The 25,094-nt window shown below is 40.5% G+C and overlaps 1 protein-coding gene across 2 annotated transcripts in view; it reads left to right on the top strand.

The window, feature by feature from the left end:
• The window catches only part of NELL1 (neural EGFL like 1), a 1,003,663-nt gene that overhangs the window by 495,946 nt on the left and 482,623 nt on the right, over nt 1-25,094 (top strand). For both annotated transcript variants that reach the window (XM_070457287.1, XM_070457286.1), the window contains exon 13: nt 6,650-6,775. In XM_070457287.1, the coding sequence (XP_070313388.1) occupies nt 6,650-6,775 (126 nt within the window). The remainder of the gene's footprint in view (nt 1-6,649; nt 6,776-25,094) is intronic.

The following is a 25,094-nucleotide window of genomic DNA, read 5'->3' as shown; positions in this document are numbered from 1 at the left end:
CTTTCACTATTTCTAATCCTAGAGGGGGCCTTCAACAGTCTTACGTATCCTGAGCTAAGGTTGTATCAAGGGTTCCAGCTCAGAGCAGAATTCTACCACCTGTTTTGGGGTCCTGGTTACTGGAGTCTAAAGTTTGAAAGAGTTAGGGTTTAATTTAAAAGACCCACGGGAATACTCATGAGGAGTACAGCTTTACTATTTTAACAGAGAGCATCATACAGAACAAATGTCATGGACAGGATGCACAGTGACATCTAATTTGGAGATCTGCCGGTTTCCATACATTTCATGGTAGCACCAGGCATGTCTAACATAGGCTCGAAAAGTTAGAGAGAGCTGGAATGGGCCCAGGGAGAACAATGCCACATGTGAAGTGAGACTGTGGGTTCAAACCCAGGGTCTTAGGCTTACTGACTTTATGCCTTGTACAAGTGATCTCATAATCTCTGAGCCTCAGTTTCCTTATCATGACATACAGATGTCTGTCTCCTATAGGAAGAGTCAAATGGAATAAATGGGGTGATGCAGTGTTACCTGTGGAGTGCCTAACATAGCTTCTGATATGTAGAAATGACAGATTTTGAATTTTAACCAGGTGCCAGGGGCTGTTCCTAGTTATACCCTATGAGGTTAGGAACTATTAGGCTCTCTCTCATTTTCATATCATCCTGTGCCTAATGATGTGTTTTTAAAATTTTTATCCATTCAGCCTTCCAGTAGCTAACTTAACTGTGGTTCTTAGAAAATCTTGCTAGACTGATCTAGACCTTTAGGTTGAACCAGGCCTTGAGTGTGTTCAACTTCTCCTTTGAGGTTCAGTTTCAGACATAGTTTCTTCTTGCCTCCTAGCTCTGGGTAAATATCAGAGTAGGAAGGACCATTGCTTGATAGAGCGACCTGCTTTAGGCAAAACTCCATCACCACCCGAGCTATGGTCAGATTTCATTTCAGGCTTATATTTAAAACGCTCATTGCTTTGGGCTGACTCAGTTTTTCTCTCTCTGAGCATCAGTTCATTCTTTAATTGGGGAGTTCTGTTTATTTCTTTTTCTTGATTTGGTAATTTCATAACCTTTTAGGATCTTTTGTCTGTGAACAAAAAACATTTGTCCTAGGCTCATTTTGAAAAATCTCAGTTGTTTGCTCTTTCTCAGGATTTTCTCAAGATACCTCAGCTCTCTGAAGACGTTAATTGTGTTTTGATTCTCTGTATAATCAGATTGGCTTGTGGAGCACTCTTGAGTTCTCTTGAAACTGTCTGCAGGGTTGTGCCTTTCCCTGAGTTGGGAGAGGCAGGCTTTCTTAGGCAGATGTGTTTCTTCTCATCCCTTGTCCCCATCCTGAAACCAGGGGAGTTATCAATTCTTTTCTTTCTTCCATCCTCTTGTCTCAAGGAACCCATATCTCTAAACACTTTACTTCCTTTGTCTCCCTACCATCATTTTTACCAGGAAGTGATTTTTATATCGGATGTTTGTAGGATAGAAGATAAGCAACAAAGATAAAGTACTGACAGTTTAATTTTCTGGTACATTTGTCAAATTTTCTGCCTTACTTTGTTCTTTTTGTGGGCCTCCCTCAGTTCCATCCTTGGGTCAGGAAGATTTCCTGGAGAAGGGAATGGCTACCCACTCTAATATTCTTGCTGGGAGAATTCCATGGACAGAGGAGCCTGACAGGCTACAGTCCATGGGGTCGTAAAGAGTCGACCATGACTGAGCAATGATCACTTTCACTTTCACCAGGCAATTGAGATATGCCAAGGCTGGAATTACCAATGGTATGAATTGAAAATGAAACAAACTCAGTGACACATCACCAAAGCAGCAGGGATTCCTGGCTGTGGCGTGGGAGTGGCTCACAGAGAGCATGGGTTGGATAAACCTATTTGGGAAGTTCTCCCTGGGATTTCCTAACATCCTCTTTCTGGTTTTTGAAAATATTTATGTTCAGGGCTTGGCATCCTGTGAAACAAGGTGATAACTTGGTTGTTAGAATCAAAATAAACTCGTTATGGCCGAGTAACTCCTTCAAATCCAGATGAGGCTGCTGCCTCAGTGGCCGGAGGGAAATGAGCTAGGAGTTTCTCTGTGGGAGGAGCTGACAAGGGTCCATAACAGAGAAACATTTATTCTCATCAGTGGCCTGATTGGCAGCTGTGGCCCATAGGCTGAAGACTGCATTGCCTCTAAGGCAAGTCCTGACTAGTTTCTCATCTGAAAAAATGGCTAGGCATCCCAGCAGTATAGAATGAGTTCGCTGTAGCTGCATCTCTGTGAGTCAGATACCAACGTGATTTAGCCTTCAGCTTGCCCAACTCCAATCTATTCTCTTCACTGCAGCCAAACTATATTTTAAAAACAGAAATTGGACTTTGTCACCACCATGATTTCAGCCCAGGCTCCTTCATGTGGCCTCCAGAGCCCGGCAGGGGTGGCCTAAGCTCATCTTTCCAGTTTGTCTTCAAATAGGCAAAGTTCCCACCTCTAATGAATTCTTTTCGTTCTTCTCTATCGGGTATGTTGTTTTTCTCCCCTTCATCTGTTTCACTGCTGTTTCAGGTCTTGGATGAATGGTCACTTCTATAGAGAATCCATCTCTAAACTTCTCAGACTATGTCAAATCCCTGTTAAATGATCTCACGTTATTGGTAGAACATGTAAGTTCTGCTCAGTATCTTGCCAGGCTGTGAGGTCTATGACGGTATTTTATTCATCACTTTGCCTTTAAAAGCATAGTAGATGGCTAATTAGTGTTCTTTGAATGTACAGACGAAAGGTCCTCACCCTTTATAACTCTGCAAAGACAAAAAGTTTAGGCTTGGCAGTTTCCCTTCTGTTTCCTCACCTCCATTCTCTAAGCTGAATTTCTGTTCATCTTTCAAGATCAAATTTAATGATCTCCATTGCAATGCTTCTCATGGTCATTTTCTATACTGGTCAGGGTAGACTCAATGGCTTAAATTAACAAAAGCATATTTCTAGGTCATGCAACATGTTCATCATGCTGGTCTGGTGACCTGCTCCTCACTCAGGGACCCAGGCTGAAAGAGCTTCCATTTCTGTGTTTACATAATTTCCAAGACAGGAAGAAGGAAATGTGTTAAGTCTGATGCTGGCCCTTAATCTTTCCATCTCAAGGTGGTAGGCTTCTGCTTAGATTCATGCTCGGAAGAGGATGGGAAAGTACAGTTGAATTATTTGCTCAGGAGGAGGAAATATGGTAATATACTGGATGAAATGTGCTAATTCAGACCAGGCCCTTCTTATATCTGGCTTTTCTTGGTGTCTCAACCCCTCACTTACAATGATCTGTTCTTCCACTCTCCCATAGTCAAATGAAAGATTTTGTAATCAGCAACAACTCAATCACCTTTGAAATCTTAGTGTCAAGCACATCACTCTATAACTCCATTCCCTGGCTTTCCAGCTCACTCCCTGTAGTACTCACACTGGAATCATTTCTGCCTCCCTCAGAAGTCCTGCTGCAGTTAGGGTTCCCTGGGAAGCAAACTCTGGGATGGAGACTGACATGCAGGAAGTTTGATAGGGACAGAATGCCTGTGGGGGAAGGGAAAGATACAGAATTGGACAGAGGGAGGGGTTAGCTGCATCTCATTGAGTGCTCTGAACGCAGTATAGTCTTTCACAGTTCTCTTGAGTTACTGTTAAGGAGAGCCATCCTTCAGTGAAGGTTGTCGCCAGGGTTGGGGTGTGACTAAGGGTGAGGCAGCTCACATAAGTCAAGGACAGTTTTCCTCAAAGGCTAACAGTTGATTTTTTAGCAAGCAGTACTTCCAGCAGCTGGGGGAACAAGTTCTTTAGCTTTGGTGTGGGCAGTGCATTTCAACCCCCTCTTTCATGATCATCAACTCTTTTCTTGCAACATCAATTCCCTTGTTTCTCATTTTAATCTATCCTGTTTGTTCAAACACTCATCTTTGGGTACACCTTTTTCCCACTACCCTGCCCCTTCCCCAAATATCTGGGTGCATCTGGAGTGAAGCACATGGCCACGCTGACTGCTCTCACTTAGCATTTATGGTCACAAGTCACATGTGCCTCTGTAGCCACCTGCTATACTCTCTAGGAAATTATTTCCTTCTTTCCCAAAAGGATGACTTCATACCTCTTCCCTTCTCTTTAAACATCTAGTACCACCTCCTTCTCCTAATTCTCAGATGTTACTCTCTCACTTCACTGAGAAAATAAAAAAAAACAAGCAAAGGAGCATTACTTCATCTTTCCACCACCAAAGATACCAACTTTCTTCCCTTATCTCTTAAGTTTCATTTTTGTTGTAAAAATGACTTGCTCCATCTGTGGGCCGTAACTCAACTCCTCTTGTCTCCTCCAAGACTGCTCCTGCAGAAATCTGCTCTGATTCTTTTTTGTCTTTATTGAGTGTGTTGCAATGTTATGTCTGTTCATGTTTAGATTTTTTGGCCGTGAGGCATGTGGAGTCTTACCTCCCTGACCAGGGATTGAACCTACACCTCCTGCGTTGGAAGACAAAGTCTTAACCAATGGACCGTCAGGGAAATCCCTGCTGTCTCTTCTATAATGTCAGTTTTCTTCATAGTGTTGAATCATGTCCAACCGTGTGTGCAAACATTCTATGATCTTTTCCAGAACTGTCTTTAAACAAGACTGCCTTTCAACAAGGAGTCTCCCTAGAGCTACTACAGTTTTTCTTCTCTTGATGGCAAAATATTTCAAAAAGTTTGCCTTGTTTTTCTGTCTCCTTCAGCTTTCCTTCTTTCTTTAATTGACTCCAGTCAGGCTTTACCAGCCACTTCCCCCAAACTTCTCTTAGCAGCTCAAGGACAGCAATGAACTTCTTGCCAAATCAAAATGTTAATTCTGTCTCCATCTTATTCAACTTTTTCAGCGTCAGGTGACAAAATTGACCATTATTCCTTTCTTGAAACACTTTTCCTCTTGACTTTTATGATATTCACTCATCTGTAAAGCAAAATGCTTTAATGATGTAAGGAACCAACTTATTTAAGAATTCTATTGCCTTGAGTGCTAGAAAGATCTGAAACACCTCTAATGATTTCATGCAGTTACTATCCTATCCCAAATTTTTGGGAGAGTCCCCTCCACACCCAAGCTTGATGTACTCATATTATTATACAATTTTTATATTCCCATTGGCCATTTGTTTTGAAAGCTTATGATACTGTGCACATAGACTTATTGATTGCCTGAATTCTTTCATTAAGTATTGATGTTTGTTTCTTAACTTCTGGGAAGTCTTGCTGACTATGTCTCCTTTCAGAGCCTCAGTTAACTTTCAAGTATAGGTTAACAGATCTTTCGTACTGAAAAGAATCTGATATTATTTTGGGGATAAAACACCCCCAAATATTTATTTCCTAAATAAAATATTAGGAAATAAATCCACAAAGTAAATCCATCTACACTTATTTTTAAAGTAAATAAATGAGTTTTCAGTGGTTTAATGTTGTTTCTGTGCATGAAGATTACTAGGATTTCAGTGATTATCTTAGTAGTAATGCTACATTTGACTAGTGATCATTTTCAGAGTGCTTTCATGAGGTTAATCATAGTAAATGAGAGTTGGATGTTTGATTTCAAATTGTGGCTATAGTGTGTTCTTACAGCGTGACTTAGTGCCAGACATTTAACTTCTCTAAGCCTCAGTCTGACTTTAGAATGATGGTAGTGCTGTTCTTCACTCACGGACTTGTATGTGGGTTAAATTAGATGGTACATTGAAAGATATAGAGCAGTAGGTTCAGAGGTAGCCCTTATGATGAGGGTCATCTGCTAGTAATTAACCAGACTGGAGCTAGAGCTCATATTGGCTCTTTTGGAATCCCACAATGTTTTTATTCTTCCCTCTCCCAGGTCATCACACATTAGCAGTCTGAGTAAAATGAATGTAAACCCATTTTTTTAAAACATAAACTCTAGGAAAGACTAAACTCTCTGTTTATGGTTGTAGGTTATCTTAATTCTTATCATGAACTTTTTATGAGACAGAAGGTGATGCTCTGATCTCCATTCCGAAGAGAAAAAGATCTTTTTTGTTGAATCAGCCCATTATTCTGTGACATGGGATGCATCTCCAGGTCAAGCGATGAAAGACATTAATTTTCATTAGTTAGCAGTTGCTGTCTGTATTCATAGTACAACATGGGAGAAAGTGGCTCCACAGTCATTTTGTACCAGGTGGATTAAAGCATGTATTAGTAAGAAAAACAAGCAGAGGGGGGCTGAATTCTTTTGATTTCTCTGATGAATGAAAGCCACACTGTGTACAGTGGACACCTAATAAATATTCGTTGATGTCAATGCCTGGACACAGAACTCCTTGATTTGGGACATTTAAATCAAGCATCCTTTTTGGTGAGAGATTAATAATAGATTCAGTCTTCATACTTCTTGAGTTCTTCACTGTTCTGTCCCACCATGCATCTTTCTAGAAAGATTTTCAGCTTTAGATGGAATCTTCTACACCAGCTGAAATTTGCACTTAAGCTTTTGTGCTAATGCATCTTGCTTTTTCTCTTGCCTTCCATAGGCATTCATCTTTTCTAATTTCATTGTAAGATGATCACATTCCAGTTCAGTCATTCGACTAACTGTGTTATTGCTTCTTTTCTTTTTTTCTTCTTCAGATATTGATGAGTGTGCAGCTAAGATGCATTACTGTCATGCCAACACTGTGTGCGTCAACCTGCCTGGATTATATCGCTGTGACTGTGTCCCAGGATACATTCGTGTGGATGACTTCTCTTGCACAGGTGAGTGCTAAGAAGCAATGTTGCTTTTATGATTCAGTCCTTCTCTGCATCGTATCTGTGTTGTTTCCTTTAGCTCCAAGTACACTAATACTATTTTTACCAAACTAATTCTTTTTCATTATCTTACCATCAAGTTTTTTTTTGAAAAAAATGATAATTTAAGTCTGCCTAATTTATTTCCACTTTTGTTATGTCTGCCTCTGTGTGTGTGCATGCATACATTCGTATATGGTTTGAACTTGAAGTCTCAGTTGCCTATGGTAACACTAAAGGACTTAGAGATTCCTTCTCCAAAAAGAGAAAAGCATCAGACTATTCTCCTTTCATCATGGTGAAATGTTTTTGTATATGAGAAAATGTACTTTGTTTTCACTGGGAAAGACAAGAGCTTAAATTTAAAGTGTGCAAGAGTGCCTGGTGGGCGGGATTGGGCCTATGGGGGGGGTCACTCGAGACTTTTCACTGACGTATTGTTAGTTTCTCCTCTCTTCTCCCTGCATCACACTGGGCTGTCAGCCCTAAACAGGAATGCCAGGCACTGTGGTTGGTGCCTGTGTGTGAGCAACGCTGGCTTGGGGGCATTTGGTTTGAGGTTCCATTAGCGTTTAAGTCATGAATATGGAGACAGGAGCAGTCAATTGGCTAGGATGCGAAAAGGTTCCGATTCTGTCTTCTTTTGGATGAAATGTGTTTAAATGCCCAATCTTTAACCTATAAACAAAGGGCTCCTTGAACATAGATTTCAGTCATGTTATGTATTTCTCTGCCTCTTTTATCTTTCTCTTGGTCCTAATGACTTCGGTATATAAACAGTGATTTCTTCACTCACAATGGAATGGTCAGTCAGTCAGTCAGTCAGTTCAGTCGCTCAGCCGTGTCCGACTCTTTGCGACCCCATGAATCGCAGCACGCCAGGCTTCCCTGTCCATCACCAATTCTTAGAGATTGCTCAAACTCATGTCCATCGAGTTGGTGATGCCATCCAACCATCTCATCCTCTGTCATCCCCTTCTCCTCCTGCCTTCAATCCCTCCCAGCATCAGGGTCTTTCCCAATGAGTCAACTCTTTGCATGAGGTGGCCAAAGTACTGGAGTTTTAGCTTCAGCATCAGACCTTCCAATGAACACCCAGGACTGATCTCCTTTAGGATGGACTGGTTGGATCTCCTTGCAGTTCAAGAGACTCTCAAGAGTCTTCTCCAACACCACAGTTCAAAAGCATCAATTTTTCAGTGCTCAGCTTTCTTCACAGTCCAACTCTCACATCCATACATGACCACTAGAAAAACCATAGCCTTGACTAGATGGAATGGTACTCATTTCTAAACATTTTGTGTTTCGAATGACCTTTCCAAAAGTACAGAAAGTTACAAAAGTTCGAGAAGTATGTTTGTATCTCCAATTACTTTTACTGTTGTTTGTTGTATTAATAATATCTTAGAGTTACTGTTCTTTGGCTAAAAGGACTAGTGATTTCAGATTGATGAGGTTTCTGATTCCCATAGTTGGTCAAGTCTCAGTTATCTGTCTTTTACGTGATTTTCTTATAAGAAAATCCCTGGAGAAAAAAAGATTTCATAAATATTATGCTGAGACATAAACATTTTAAGGGGGCAAAACTCTTATGGACCTGTCAACAAACAATTGAAAAATCTGTGATGTTTCAGATGACTGTTACTCTGTTCTTGTTTGTCTATCCATGGTCCTGACTTATGTCAGTTCTGACATTAGGCAGAGGCAGAGAATCGCCTCCCAACACAGCTGTACCTTATCATGCAGCTCAGACCTAATTAAGGCACTGCTGGTTGGAAATTATCTGCGAATCCATAACACCTCTGCTCTTACTTTGTCATGGAAGGAGGAAGGCAAGAGTTGGTATTTATTGAAAGCCTATTAAAGACAGGTGCTCTGCCCAGTAGTTCGTATATATGGATGAAGATGGAAAATGTATTATTTTTTAAGAACTAGCCCCAGAGTTACTTTTAGAAAGAGAGCTGTGTTGTTCGGAGTAAAAGGCAAGGGTATGGGTATCAGTGGGTACTCCATCCCCATCTAGAAAAACATAGTGTTGCAGGAAAAAATGTATACACACATGTTTTGTTCTGTTGGTGTGTATGTTTTGTCTGAGAGAGAATAGAAAATTTAGAAAAAAGAGAGAAAAAAAGAGGAGAGAGAAACCAGTCAGAGCCAAAGGCTTGGTGCTATGAAGCAGTGATCCCCTGCCTGTTTGGCACCAGGGACCAGTTTTATGGAAGACAATTTTTCCATGAACTGATTGGGAGTGGTTTTGGGATGATTCAAGTGCATTGCATGTACTGTGCATTTTATTTCTATTGTTATTACATTAGCTCCACCTCAGATTGTCAGGCATTAGATCCTGGTGGTCGGAGGTGCCTGCCGTAGAGGACAGAGGCCAGTGAAAGCCACCCAGTGACAGGATGGCTGAAAGGATTTATAAGGATAGGAATATTTAATCTGAGGTGGTTTGTTGTGGTTTTGCTGTGTAGTATGCAATGTGAGTCTTCCTCATGACCCTCTAACCTTCAGCAAAATCTGCTGCTTAAGGGTGAACCTCCCCCTTCCCACCCCAAAGAAATGTAAGTTAACATGGCAGACAGCAGAAATGGTACATATGTGTATATATGTACATATGAAGATAGCGTGACCTCAGAGGCAGAGGTAACTCTTCCTAACCTTTCCCTGATGCCCAGAGGGCATGTAAACAGCCGTACATGCATCATAGTCAATGTGGCCTCCCTCAGGAGTGTCAAAAATCTCGATGAGGGCTTTGGACTTCCCCCCATAGGTCATAGGATTGAGGATAAGATCTCTTTCTTTAAAAAGAAATCTTCCATTGGTCCCAGATGTTTTTATCTACTGCCCATTTTTCTGCTGCCTTTCACAGCAAACCTCCTCATAGATTTGTCAGCGGTTGTTGTCTCCATGGCCTGTACTTCCTTCACATCTCCTCTTCAACCCCTCCCATGAAGTCTTCCAGACTCAACATTCAGCAGAGTGTGTGTTTATCATCCTGCTCAATCTAATCTTATCTTTGTGACCTCTCAGCAGCATTTAGCAGAGCTGACTACATCTTCCTTATTTAGACACATCATTTTTTTTTTGACCTTTGATACAATAGGTTTCCTGATTTTCTTTCTATGTCATCGGTCCTTCCTGCCCAGTATTCCTGGCTATTCTTCTTCCTCTGCTGATATCTTAAAGGTTAAAGTACTGTAGAGCTCTGCCCTAGAACCTTTTCTCCTATTATCTATATAACCTTTTTAGATGTCTGCATTCAATATTACAACATTATAGCATCTCTGGCAATAACTCCTAAATTTTTGTCCAGTTCCAATCTTTCTCATGAGCTTCTGAATCATATATTCAACTTGACATCTACACATAGGTATTTAATAGGATTTCATATTGACATGTATGAGAGAGAACTCTATTTTTTTCTAAGTTTATTTTGGAGGAACATTGATGGGAATGAGAAGAACTGAGAGACAAGCTTTCTCCTTGTGGTCATTTCTCCTCCAGACCAGACTCAAGGGCCTCCATTAGACACCTGTGTGGTCAGCTGTTACTCTGACATTCACCTTCGTGTCCTGAAAATAAGTCTATTAGGCCAAATATGCTCTTGACTCTTCAAGGCAGAGCAGGCCCCCACATCTAATCTCTGCCATTTCTTTACTGGTAAAGAAGACTTCTTCCGCCAAGCAGTTATAGTCCTCTGTAATAAATGAGGTGTATAGTAAATGTATACCACTGTAAGATGTCTTTTCAGATGCTTTGTTTCCAGGAAGAAAGATTTCTAGGAGAAATTCACAGGCTTGAAGACATCCTTTTGTTTACCTGACATGGCATTTCTCATTATTGTCATTCTTATTTCCAAAGATCATTCTAGTCTCTGCTCCAAGTCAATTAGTATCTGCTTCCACTGCTAAGCTGGCTTTCCAAGCACATTGGGTCATTTTTTTCTATTTAATTTTTCTTGGTTTGTCATTTCCTTCAGCGCTGACATTTTAGAAGTTAGTAGTCCTATTGAAAATCTGCGATTGATAAAAAATTAGTGGTCTTAAAATTAAAGAAGATGTATGAGCTTTGGTGATACATTGATTTATTGAATGACTGGTTCACTCTTTCATTCATTCATTCACTCTTCCATGTATTCCTTTGTATGTCCAATATGCAGCTACTGTCTATCATGAGTGTTAGGAAATATGACCAAAGAGATGACTGAGAAAATGACCTCTTTGCGCGGAAGTTCATGGTCAGTGTGGCAGTATCTTCAAAGGAGAAAACTCAAATGTGCATTCTCCATCAACAATGTTCCAAGTTTACCAAATCAGTTCTTCTTCAAAGTCTTAGAAGAGTTTAGATAAGTATTGGGTATTTCGCATCCTACAGTGATGACCCTTGACAAATTCCAGAGAAGGGACCCCAAAATTGCCTTTCCCAGTTCTGTGCTGTAACAACAGTCCTTTGACAAATGCTGCACCATAGGCAACAGATGCCAAGATGATGCTGGAAATAAAGACAGTATATCAAACAGAGAAGAAATGGTACCTCTTTCTTACTTTTTCTCTGGTTAGAAAGTGAAAAAGTCATATCTCATGGGATATTAAAAGTTCTGAGAATTCAACATTGAGAATAATAACCTAAAACTTTAACATGTGGTATAACTCAGTCATTACTGTGGAGGGTGGGGGGAGCTGGGGTTCCCTGGCATAACTGTGTGGTTTGTGTTAGGCTCTGTACTTTTTTTCTGGAGAGTTTTCATTGGTAAAATTGAAAGCATTGGGTCTTTGTTACTGGGTAAGTTTTGGATCTTGGAATTTGTGTGCGATTCTAAATCATTTTCTGTTCTATAAGAGATCCCTGATTTGTTCTTGTTCTTTTATGAATTTTGAAGGAGAAGTGTCTAAAATTGAGGTTGGGGCAGGTGGCTTTCTCTTCCTGGAATTCCTTTGATTTTTGCAATGGTCAAGCTGCTTGATTTATTGGTCGCTGGTCCCTGACTTCTATTTATCCCCAGTTAAACTCCCTGTGTTTAGATTGTTTGATAAGATGTTATCATTGAATACTCAGGCAGCTTTAAGGGAGGAGACTTGTGATTTATGATCAAAGCATGCAGCAGTAAGACAGGTACTTGACGGTAATGGGTAAGCATTCATTTTTATGCCAAAAACCTCCCAAAAAGGTAAGAAATAAAGGGAAGAAGTGAAATAACAAGTAGCACATGTGATTTCCATTACCTTGCTGAGAGATTTTTTTTTTAATGTTCTTTGATATTGGCATGGAAGGGAGATTGCAGGAAATGTGTTTGAAATCAAGTAAATTGAAAGTTAGATGTAGTAGTCTATTAATTTAATGGTTTAAATTTAGTTCCATATAATCAAAGGTGAGAAAACAATTTAAAAGATGTAAAAGTTAGAAATTTTGGACTAGTTCTCTGGAAAAATATTTTCTTACTAAGATTAATGAAATACAGATCATTTCAAATATTGAGATACCTGGTAACTTTTCAGTGAACAAAATCATGGGACACATAGCTGAAATAGAAAATCCTCCTCCTTGATTGAGCACAGTAGTGAATCACACACTGATTATCCTTATATTTCCAGCACATAGTATGTGCTTGTTTTGGACATATTGTTCTTGTTTACTTTTGACTATCTGGCATCATAGCTGGTGCAAGTTACTAATTATTTGCCTCTCAGTTGAGATAGGGGCTTCCCTGGTGGCTCAGTTGTAAAGAATCTGCCTGCACAATTCAGGAGATGTGGGTTTAATTCCTGGGTCAGGAAGATCCCCTGGAGAAGGGAATGGCAACCCACTCCAGTATCCTTGCCTGGGAAATCCCATGGACAGCGGAGCCTGGTGGGCTACAGTCCGTGGGGTTGCTAAAAGAGTTGGACAAGACTGAGCATCTAAAGGAAAACAGCAAGAGGACATACAGATATAAGAATACAATTCCAGGCATGGATTGGTAGACTACTTTTGCTTTAATGGGAAAGGCTCTATCAAATGCTTTAGAAGGCAAATCTTTCTAGGAAAGATAATAAGACTACATTTACTGATATATTGAATAAGAAAAACCAAAATAAGACTTATACCTTTGCATATTTCAAAACCCACTTAAAAACTCTGTTGTTCTCTGTGAAACATTTGCCTTTTGTTTTGATTTATTTGCCCTGTATATTATTTTTTTTTCTTCTTCCCTATATTTAAGCAGACTTTGCCACCATCCTCTCCCTCCAGAGATGTATGTATGTAAAACTTACAAAGCAGAATTCCAAAATTCTAACCCTTTAGGGCAGAGGTTCTCAACCCTCACCTTAGGTTAGAATCACTTAGGACATGAATTTTAAAAAGTTGATAACCTGGGATTTACCCCTTGGGGTTTTGGTTTTCATTTGGTCTAGAGTTGTGACATGGCTTCAGTGTTTTTTTTTTAATTTTTTTAGTGTCCAAGTGATTCTAACACGCAGTCAAGGTTGACAGCTCCTGCCTTTGTAGAGCACAGAGGGTTGGAGTTTGGAGAGAAAATGTGGGCAGGAAATCAATGAGAAAAAATTGCCCTCTGAATTGTAGACTAGAAAAGGATTGCTTTGAATGGGTAGTGGGTGACTTGGTGATTGAAGGTAATTCAAGCAGAGACTTGAGCAGTTTCTGGAGGGAAGGGCTCCGCCTCCAAGGCTGCTTTTTGGAATGTGAGATTCTGGAGAAAACGAGGCTGTGGGATGCTCTGCAAGTGGGCCTCATGGGTAGGACCTGAATCTTCAACTGTTTTCTGACTGTTGTGATACTGCAAGGAGAAGGCAATGGCACCCCACTCCAGTACTCTTGCCTGGAACATCCCATGGACAGAGGAGCCTGGTGGGCTGCAGTCCATGAGGTTGCTAAGAGTCTGACGTGACCGAGCGACTTCACTTTCACTTCTCACTTTCATGCATTGGAGAAGGAAATGGCAACCCACTCCAGTGTTCTTGCCTGGAGAATCCCAGGGATGGGGGAGCCTGGTGGGCTGCCGTCTATGGGGTTGCACAGAGTTGGACATGACTGAAGTGACTTAGCAGCAGCAGTGATACTGCAAAGAGCCCTTAAAGATAAATGGAACATCTCCATGGTGATGTTCATCTCCTGTGTGTTCCACAGGCTAAGGACCAGACTGATCTCTCTCTATGCCAGTGTCAGAGTCACTTGCAATCTTCTAGAACCATGACACCACCAGCTGAAAGCAAAGAATCCTCACAATGACAGACATTTCCACTACCCACCAACTCAGAAAAACAGGAGTTCAGAACCATTCATTAAGTCGAAATGAAATTATAGCAAGTTATGTTATGTGCACATGTGGATTTTGAATGGGACTTCTCTGCCCATCACGTGTGAAAAACAGTCAACAAAAGGAGAAAACAGGAGAAATTAAGAGACCCCTCTGAATGGGGTTCGAAAACTCTACGAATTTTCCACGCCAATTTTAGTTTTCCACGTATTGTCCTAGAGAAGCCAAAAAGCAGATACTTACTGCATTTAGCAATAATAGTGTTAAAATAATGCCAAGGTTTATTAAAGACAGGAAATATGTCTTAAGGAGGATATCAAAGGGCATTTCTTTTGAGATTTTATGAAGGGTTTGTCTGGTATTTGGCTTCTTTGTTGGGTTTAACTGAGTGGGTGTTTGTTTTTTGTTTTCTGTTTTTTTTTTTTTGTTTTTTTTTTTATCAGCCATATTGTAAAGGATCTGAACCACACAGGCTGCTGCAGACCAACTAGAATAAATGATGGATCTTGCCCCCAGGGTGTTTGTACACAAACCTATTAAGTACTGTGTTGCCCTTGACTCAAATTCATCATAAAGTCTTGTTAGTATTTCTGTACACTTCATTGTTGGAGTTGTTTGTGCAGAATCACAATTAAGCTTTCACATAAAGGGATTTGATTGAGGCTGCTTTAGCACTTAGAATGGGCTCCCTAAGTGGCTCAGTGGTATAGAATCTGCCTGCCAAGCAGGAGAAGAGGGTTTGATCCCTGGGTCAGGAGATCCCCTGGAGAAGGATATGGCAACCTACTCCAGTGTTCTTGCCTGGGAAATTCCATGGCCAGAGGAACTTGGCAGGCTACAGCCCATGGGCTTGCAAAAGATTCAGTGATTCAAGGACAGCATGCATTTACATCACTGTTGAGGCCAGCCTTGCAGCCCTGGTCATATCCACATTTGAGCTGACACAATGAGTGGACATTTCTGTTTAATAACCCGTCAAGCTCGCATGTGTCCTTTGTTCCCATCTTAAAGACTTGGTGAGAGTGAATGTGTTAGTTGCTCAGTCGTGTCCGACTCTTTGTGACCCCATGAACTATAGCCCGCCAGGCTCCTCTGTCCATGGAATTCTCCAGACAAGAATACTGGAGTGGGTTGCCATTCCCTTCTCCAGGGGATCTTCCTGAGCCAGGGATTGAACCCAGATCTCCCGCACCGCAGGCAGATTCTTAACCATCTGAGCTACCAAGGAAGCCTAAAGACTTGATAAATGCAGGTGTTTAGTTCTTCCCATACTTTTTTAAGGTATAGTGAGGTATCCTTGGGTTATGTTTCCTTTATGTAAAATTATTGAAAATATACATTATTTATTCTTGGGCCAAAATGAAAGCTCTAAGTTCTCATGGTTAAAATCTAGTGTATGAATTAATATATAAATTCTACTGATTGCAACCTTTGGCAGTGCCTTTTTTTTTTTTACTGTGTAAATTGGAAAGCCATTTAAATTCTCTGCCTCTTTATCAGTATCCTCTGTATATCTTCACAGAGTTGTTGAAAGATAGTGTAAGTATATTGGTTCAAATTATTTTAGCTTAAATAACAAAAACAAACAAGAAAAACCCAAATCTATTGGCTTAAATGATAAATTTATTCTCCCATAAGAAAAAGTCTAGGACAGTGTTTCTGGAATTAGTTTATTTAGCTGCTGTGACATCCTCAGAGTCCTAGATTGTTTCCAACTTTTTACTTTGTTATTTTCGTCCTGATACTTTGAAACTTGATCTAGCTCTCTTCAGGGTTTCAGGATGGCTGAAACAACCCTGCATGTCAGATCTTGACTTAACGATGTCCCCAAAGAGGATTTTCTTCCTAGAGTTCTTCGTTAAGACCAAGGATGACTTTATCAAAAGTCCATCCCTAGCAGATCTGTTTTCATGTCTCCTTGGCGGAAATATTTTAAAATACTCTGTTAATAAATTTTGCCTTATTGTTGTTCACTTATTGTTGCCTTATTGTTGTTGGCCATGTCACTAAGACATGCCCAGTTCTTTGTGACCCCATGGACTGCAGCACACCAGGCTTCCCTGTCCTTCACCATCTCCCAGAGCTTGTTCAAACTCATGTCCATTGACTCAGTGATGCCATCCAGCCATCTCACCCTCTGCTGCCCCTCTTCTCTTCCTGCCCTCAATCTTTCCAAGCATCAGGGTTTTTTCCAATGAGTTGCTTTTTGCATCAAGTGGCCAAAGTATTGGAGCTTCAGCATCGGTCCTCCCAATGAATATTCAGGGTTGATTTCCTTTAGGATTGACTGGTTTAATCTCCTTGCTGTCCAAGGGACTCTTGAGTCTTCTCCACAAGAGTTTTCTCTTTCTCCCTGGTGGCTCAGATGGTAAAGAATATCCCTCTAATGTGGGAGACTCAGGTTTGATCCCTGGGTCGAGATCCCCTGGAGAAGGAAATGGCAATCCACTCCACTATTCTTGCCTGGAGAATTTCATGGACAGAGGAGCCTGCCAGGCTACAGTCCATGGTATCGCAAAGAGTCAGACATGATTGAATAACTAACACTAAATTATGACTTAAAAAAAGGAAATAGAAGTACCTTGAATCAAGATTTATCTCTGAGGTGTAGTGCAGGTCCACCTCAGGATAAATAAAACCCAAGTATTCCTTTATCATATTTGAGTTTTATTGTCAAGGAAGGAGATAATATGTGCACATATGTATAGATCCACAATTGTGTAGGCAACTGATAGTGTCTATTAGAATATATAGAAAGCCTTGAAAACTATTTCAGTCATAGCAGCAATTGAAATAAATGCAATTAGATGCCAGTTATACTAAATTTATAGGGACTTCTCTCATAGCTCAGTTGGTAAAGAATCTGCCTGCAATGCAGGAGACCCGGGTTCATTTCCTGGGTTGGGAAGATCCCATGGAGAAGGAAATGGCAACCCACTCTAGTATTCTTTCCTGGAGAATCCCATGGGCAGAGGAGCCTGGCAGGCTACAGTTCATGGGGTTGCAAGAGTCGGACATGACTTAGTGACTAAACTGCCACCATACTAAATTTGTGGTTTCCCTGGTGGCTCAGTGGTAAAGAACCTACCTACCAATGCAGGAGATGTGGTTTCGGTCCCTAGGTTGGGAAGATCCCCTGAAGAAGGAAATGGCAACCCACTCTAGTATTCTTGCCTGGGAAATCCCATGGACAGAGGAGCCTGCTGGGCCCTAGTCCTTGGGGTCACAAAGAGTCAGACACGACTTAGCAACTGAGCCAAACAACACACTTAATTTATGTGTATATCTCTGTGTAGATATATGGATAGATATTATATTTATTTATATATATGTCATTTACCCATTTTTGGAGATAGTTTAGGAATCAGGCACCTTTTCATACATTGCTATAAGAATATACATTGATACAAACTTGTCTTAGGATAATTTGACAGTATATATCAAAAGGCCTGGAAATATTTATTTATAGTAACTTGTTCTAAAGATAGAATCAATGTTATTTATGTGAGATTTTCATTGTGGCTATTTATTTTACTTATTATTTATAAAAAAAGAAAGTATAAGGAGCCTAAATAGGAATTAATGAATGTTTGATTGAATAAATTCCATGTATTCATGTATGACTTCAACAGATCTTAAAATAGTGTCTAGAAGACAATTCAAACGAAGCAACAGACAAAGGATTAATCTCAAAAATATACAAGCAACTCCTCCAGCTCAACTCCAGAAAAATAAATGACCCAATCAAAAAATGGGCCAAAGAACTAAACAGACATTTCTCCAAGGAAGACATACAGATGGCTAACAAACACATGAAAAGATGCTCAACATCACTCATTATCAGAGAAATGCAAATCAAAACCACAATGAGGTACCATTACATGCCAGTCAGGATGGCTGCTATCCAAAAGTCTACAAGCAATAAATGCTGGAGAGGGTGTGGAGAAAAGGGAACCCTCTTACACTGTTGGTGGGAATGCAAATTAGTACAGCCGCTATGGAAAACAGTGTGGAGATTTCTTAAAAAGCTGGAAATGGAACTGCCATATGACCCAGCAATCCCACTTCTGGGCATACACACCGAGGAAACCAGATCTGAAAGAGACACGTGCACCCCAATGTTCATCGCAGCACTGTTTATAATAGCCAGGACATGGAAGCAACCTAGATGCCCATCAGCGGACGAATGGATGAGGAAGCTGTGGTACATATACACCATGGAATATTACTCAGCCATTAAAAAGAATTCATTTGAATCAGTTCTAATGAGATGGATGAGGCTGGAGCCCATTATACAGAGCGAAGTAAGCCAGAAAGATAAAGACCATTACAGTATACTAACACATATATATGGAATTTAGAAAGATGGTAACAATAACCCTATATGCAAAACAGAAAAAGAGACTCAGATGTATAGAACAGACTTGTGGACTCTGTGGGAGAAGGTGAGGGTGGGATGTTTCAAGAGAATATCATTGAAACATGTATGTTATCTAGGGTGAAACAGATCACCAGCCCAGGTTGGATGCATGAGACAAGTGCTCGGGCCTGGTGCACTGGGAAGACCCAGAGGGATCGGGTGGAGAGGGAGGTGGGAGGGGGGACCGGGATGGGGAATACATGTAAATCCATGGCTAATTCATTTCAATGTATGACAAAAACCACTGCAATGGTGTAAAGTAATTAGCCTCCAATAATAAAAATAAATGGAAAAAAAAAAGAAGACAATAAAAAAAAAAAAAGAAGACAATCAGTGTCAATGGAAAATTCTTATTATATAATATGATGAAATTCCAACCAGTATGTATAATATTTTCCAATTAAAATAAATACATAAAAATTATGTATACAGAAACAAAAGCAGGGAATATTCCCCCAGATCAGAGAGTATCTGTGAGTGGAAGTTTATATGTGATATCTTTTTACACTTCTTATACTTTACATATTTTCTAATTTTTCCATGAAATGGAATGAAAAATGCAGTGAATCTGTATAATGCTTTAGTATCAGAAAAGTGTTATTAAAATATTTGAAAACAGAAAATGCTAGATAAAGATGACATCGAGTTTTTTCCTCCAAAATATTCGGTCATCTTACTGAATCAAGTTAAAAAGGTGTTTTAAACTGGATTGTGCTAATACCTTTCATCTGTAGTGACCTAGGTTAGGAGCCTGAAATAAAGGGATTAAAAGCAAAGGATTTGCTGGGTAATTTGATTGGGTATGGCATTTGAAGGACACTTGAGGTTATGATGTTATTTTCCTCCTGTGTGGGTCATAGAAGGTGGTCTGATAACCAGGCCCTACCTTTTGTATTTTTCTTAAGCTCTTCTGTCAGGATTTCCAGATTCCAGGTAGTTGGTCCATTTTCTGCCCCCCACCACCCTCCAAATTGTGGCTAACAAAGATAGATACTGAGAGGAGACAGAAGAGTCTCAGGATTTCTATATAACTGGCAACATAGAGAATCAGGCAACAGAGATTCTAGATCTGCACTTGACACCTGCTCACTGAATGAATGCCACTGTCTCAACATTTTCCTCTGGACCTTGAAAGATTAAGGATTAACTAGCAGAATAGTTTTCAGACAGAGGAATGGGATTCCAAGTAACATTTCTTTTGGAAAGAGTTCAGCTTATTTTTTTTTTTAAGCAGGAGATAATCTCACGAGCTACTACATTTCTAATTCTGTGATTCTTTAAGGTATGGTTCTTGACCTCTAGGAAATTATGATCTCTTTGCAGATGTGCATGCTCAGTTGTGTCCGACTATTCATGATCCAATGGACTGGGGCCAGCAAGGCTCCTTTGTCCATGAGGTTTCCCAGGCAAGAATACTGGAGTGGATTGCCATTTCTTTCTCCAGGGGATCTTCCCAACCCAGGAATCAAACCTGTGTCTCCTGCATTGGCAGGTGGATTTTTTTTTTTTTAACCACTGAGCCACCTAGGAAGCCCCAGTGGATGGTCTCTTTGGGGGATGTGCAATTAACATTTCAGGAGAATAATTTTATAGGGCATAGAGCCAAGTGCTAAATTGTAAGGTGTGGGTAATGCAGGATCACTGGTGCTGGGAAAGAAAAAGGTATTAATTCGTATTGGTAGAGAATATGTTTCCACTGGGATTTGGTTTGGTTTTGATGTTGGGTGGGAGACGGCATAAGAGAATTAAGAGGGAATAGTATGCATGTGCATAGATCCATCTCTATGTATGTCATGGAGGTGACCTGGTTAGAAGTGGGAAAAACAAGTCATCCAGACCTGGGTTCCTGCCCCAACTTTAGGCATTATCAGTAGCATCAACTGCATCAACTTGAATCAACTGTGAGTCGACTTTGAGGGAAGGGACATAGCTTTCTCTCAGACTCCTGTGAGAGAGATAATATTTCTAAAGTGGTTGGAAGAGAGCTAAGCACAGAGCAAATATTCTATAACCGCTAGCTACTACTATCACTATTTTACGGGTCAGGACTCTAACTTAAGATGCAAGGAGTTAGGGACTGGTCCATAGCTACAGACCTCAGGAATGTGGAATAGGGCTCGATAGGAATGCACACCTTCTAACTTCAGAGACTCAGGTGCAACCTCCATCAGAGCTCTTTTACAAATGACTTCTAAATCCTAATGCAATATGGACTTCTGAGGCTCAATAAACATCAACCATTATTAGAGTGACAGAATCTGGGACTCGGGGCCTAGAGAATCCTATTTACCCCAAAGCTCTGCCCTTTATAAGCTTTGGGATCTCAGGGTGTTGCCTTATGTGCCCTGTGACTCATTTGTAACACCAAGAGAGGAGGTTGGGTTTTAAGGTTTAAACGTGTGAAATAACCCCACCCAATAACTGACTCTGAGATGATGGTTAGTACTGAAGCCCTAAGACCTGCTCAGCAAAGTTCCTTCTCCCCGCACTTCCAGGGGCTCCATGGCTCCTTGAAATAAGTCTGGAGAGCCGCTTCTCTTTAGAAGCTCAGTCTCTGTAGACAGTGTCCAGATTCCCTGGAAACAGAAGCCTACAGACAGATGCTTTGGGCTGATGGGTTAAGAAGAGGAGCAAAAAGTAAATTCACTATGGTTTATAGTTAACAAAGAATACAATCCCTTAATTTTTTTTTTTTAAATAGCATCTCTGGAGTGATTCATTTGTAAGTTACTGTAGACCAGAGCTTTGGAGTATGTTTTGAAAGATCCTTTGAAATATTTAAGTTCATTCCCTACTCGGAATGAGTAGGAAGCCCCCTAACCTGTGAGCACCTTTGTCATTTATCAGCTCTGTTGGCTGGCATCTGACTAGTTCTTAGGGGCAGCCACAGGAGAAATTGCTATCAGGATAAAGATGGACAGTCAGGGCTTGGTCTAGGTTGGACTCCAGGATGGGGTCTTTGACAGTTGGGAAACATCCTTAGAGGCATTTGTAGTGTACAGAGAGATGTGTAAAGACAGCAGCAAGTTTAATAAAATTAACAAAAGGGATTATTTACAATTATGAAAGTAATTATGGAGTAAAAAAAATTCAGAGGAATAAGAAGAAATTAAAAACCATCCATAATTGAAACCTATCTGAAATTTTCCATTCCTACATCTGTATTCTACATTGTGAAAATCACCGTGCAGCTTACCAGTTAAATTTTTAATTGCTTCTACTTATTTCATGAGCATTTCCGACTTAGTGAACTTAAAGAATACAGCTCTTCATGTCCTCTCCTCCAGATGCACTATTATGTGCTTTGCTAAGATGCTTCAGTCATGTCTGACTCTGCGACTGTATGGACCCTAGCCCACCAGGCTCCTCCGCCCATGGGATTCTCTAGGCAAGAATACTGGAGTGAGTTACCCTGTGCCCTTCTCCGGGAGATCTTCCTAACCCAGGGACTGATCCCTCAATTCTTAAATCTTCTGCATTGGCAGGCAGGTTCTTTACCCCTGGCACCACCTGGGAAACGTTTGTATCATTATAACTTTTGCCACATTGGAGAAGTATGAAGATCCACTTGCTACTCTGTCTTCATAGGGGCCTATCATATGCATGTGTCTATTCTTCCTCTATTACAATGGATGGTGATCATTGGTTTTGCCTGAGTTTGGACAAAGAGTGAGTCACAGAGCAAAGCTCAAACCAGCCCCAAGCAGTAAATACACATGCTTTAGGGATCTTGCAGGAGCAAGGGATCAGTGATTCTCAAGTGTTATTTCTTAAAGGACATTTCTGGGAAAAATAGGACCCTAAAGTACTGTGTAATGTTAACACATATTTTGATGGTGTCAGGACCTTGCATAATTATTTTGCCTTGAGAACACTTTGTAACCATACAGAGACATTCTGCAAGCCCTTGCCTCGTTTATAAGGTGTGTTTTACGTATTTATACAAGGTGTCAGAAGCTGCCTTCAAGTTACGGTCATTTGATTCTGAATTTGGATGAACTGTTGAGATGTGCCTAGAGAGAGCTTGCTTTTCAATTCTCCAAAACCTTAGGGTATTTTCTCGTTAAGAGAAATGATTTTCTTCAAGCCAGGTCCGTTTGACGTGCTTCTATGAAAAATGTGGCAGTGTCCAGAAACAGACGGCATCCCTGCCTATCAGTGTGAGAGGGGCATGCGGAGACAGGTCCTGTCTGGGCCGGAGAGGGTGTGGTCTGCAGGACTGCTGCGTCACAGCAAGCCAGGCCGAGCAGCAGGCAGTGCGGCGGAGGGGGCAAGTGAAGGTACAGGCTGTCACACTTCTCCTAGCCTCAAGCGCACCATCTTTTTTTAGAACAGGTTCAAGCAACTCACAGCCTCAGAGCCAAGCCCACGAGAGAGGCCAGAGAATGGTGCCCTCTCCCTATTTTTAGGATTTAGAAAAGCAACAAATCACAAAACAGCACTGGCCTGCAATTGTGCTCACCTCTCAAAACTGCGGCCTTTGCTCCACTGCTGTGCGGATGTGTTTAATTTTATCTCTTTTCTCATCTCATTTTTTCTCTTGACGCTATGCTCTCAGGTGTGTTGTTATAGTTATTTCCTTTCATTTTTCTTTCCGTTTTCACATTTGCTTCATTAATACGTGTTATTATTTACCGATGACCTGCACAAATGATGGTTTTAATGAGGGATGGAAAGTCAAAAGTGACTTAAAAGAGAAATAAACAAGGATTGGTGAGAATATAGAGAACTTTGGAAATCTTGTCTACTATTGGGGAGAAAGTAAAATACTGCAGCCAGTGTGGAAACCAGTTTGGTAGTCCTTCAGGAAATTAAAAATGCACCAATTAATTAAAAATAATTATACGCCAGTCAGGATGGCTGCTGTCCGAAAGTCTACAAGCAATAAATGCGGGAGAGGGTGTGGAGAAAAGGGAACCCTCTTACACTGTTGGTGGGAATGCAAATTAGTACAGCCACTATGGAAAACAGTGTGGAGATTTCTTAAAAAGCTGGAAATAGAACTGCCATACGACCCAGCAATCCCACTTCTGGGCATATACACCGAGGAAACCAGATCTGAAAGAGACACATGCACCCCAATGTTCATCGCAGCACTGTTTATAATAGCCAGGACATGGAAGCAACCTAGATGCCCATCAGCAGACAAATGGATGAGGAAGCTGTGGTACATATACACCATGGAATATTACTCAGCCATTAAAAAGAATTCATTTGAATCAGTTCTAATGAGATGGATGAAACTGGAGCCCATTATACAGAGCAAAGTAAGCCAGAAAGATAAAGACCATTACAGTATACTAACACATATATATGGAATTTAGAAAGATGGTAATGATAACCCTATATGCAAAACAGAAAAAGAGACTCAGATGTATAGAACAGACTTTTGGACTGTGGGAGAAGGCGAGGGTGGGATGTTTCGAGAGAACAGCATTGAAACATGTATATTATCTATAGTGAAATAGATCACCAGCCCAGGTTGGGTGCATGAGACAAGTGCTTGGGCCTGGTGCACTGGGAAGACCCAGAGGGATCGGGTGGAGAGGGAGGTGGGAGGGGGGACCGGGATGGGGAATACATGTAAATCCATGGCTAATTCATTTTAATGTATGACAAAAACCACTGCAATGTTGTAAAGTAATTAGCCTCCAACTAATAAAAATAAATGGAAAAAAAAAGAAATTAAAAATAGATTTAAAAATCATAGGATCCAGCCATTCCACTTCTGAGTTTATACCCCAAATAATTGAAAGCAGGATCTTGAAGGGATATTTGAGCACACATGTTTATTAGTTACATTGGCTAAAATGTGAAAGCAACCTGACTCTCCCTCAACAGATAAATGAATAAAGAAAATGTAGCCTATGCATCCAATGGAGTGACATTCAGCCTTAAAGAGGAGGGACATTCTGGCAGATATAACATGGATGAACCATAGAGAACACTATACTAGGTGACATAAGCCAGACTCGAAAAGACAAATACAAAATGATTCCACTGTCTGTGGAATCTGGAGTTACAAAATTCATAGAGACAGAAAGTAAATTGGAGGTTGTTACAGGTTGAGGAGTTATTGTTTAGTGGGTATTTAGGCTGAGATTTTACAAGATAAAAAGAGTTCTGGAGCTGGATAGTAGTGATGATTACACAAAAATATGAATGTTGTACTTAATACCCCTAAACTGTACACTTCAAGTGGCTATAATGGCAAATTTTCTGTTATATGTACTTTACCACAATAAAAAAAGAGTTGGGGACATATCTCATCCTGTTACTGAGTCAGCTCTAGAAATAACATTTGCCACGCTTTCCCTTGCTTCTTTAACATATTGCGCACGAAATTCTGTTTTTGTCAGTGATTTATTCAATCATTGTTTTAGTCATTAAAGAGTTATTGAGAAATCTGCTGAGCATCAGGTATCATTCTGGATGCCGTGATACATTAGTAAATAAAACAGAAAAAGCCTAGCTATCGGTGGAGCTTTCATTCTAGCTGGGTGGTATGTGTGTGCTAAGTCGCTTTAGTTGTGTCTGACTGTGTGACCCAATGGACTGCAGCCTGCCAGGCTCCTCTGTCCATGGAATTCTCCAGGCAAGAATACTGG

The sequence above is a fragment of the Odocoileus virginianus genome, chromosome 28, assembly GCF_023699985.2.
Source record: "Odocoileus virginianus isolate 20LAN1187 ecotype Illinois chromosome 28, Ovbor_1.2, whole genome shotgun sequence".
NCBI classification, from domain to species: Eukaryota; Metazoa; Chordata; class Mammalia; order Artiodactyla; family Cervidae; genus Odocoileus; species Odocoileus virginianus.
The sequence above is the reverse complement of the archived record's forward strand: the minus strand, read 5'-3'. Positions and strand labels throughout refer to the sequence as shown.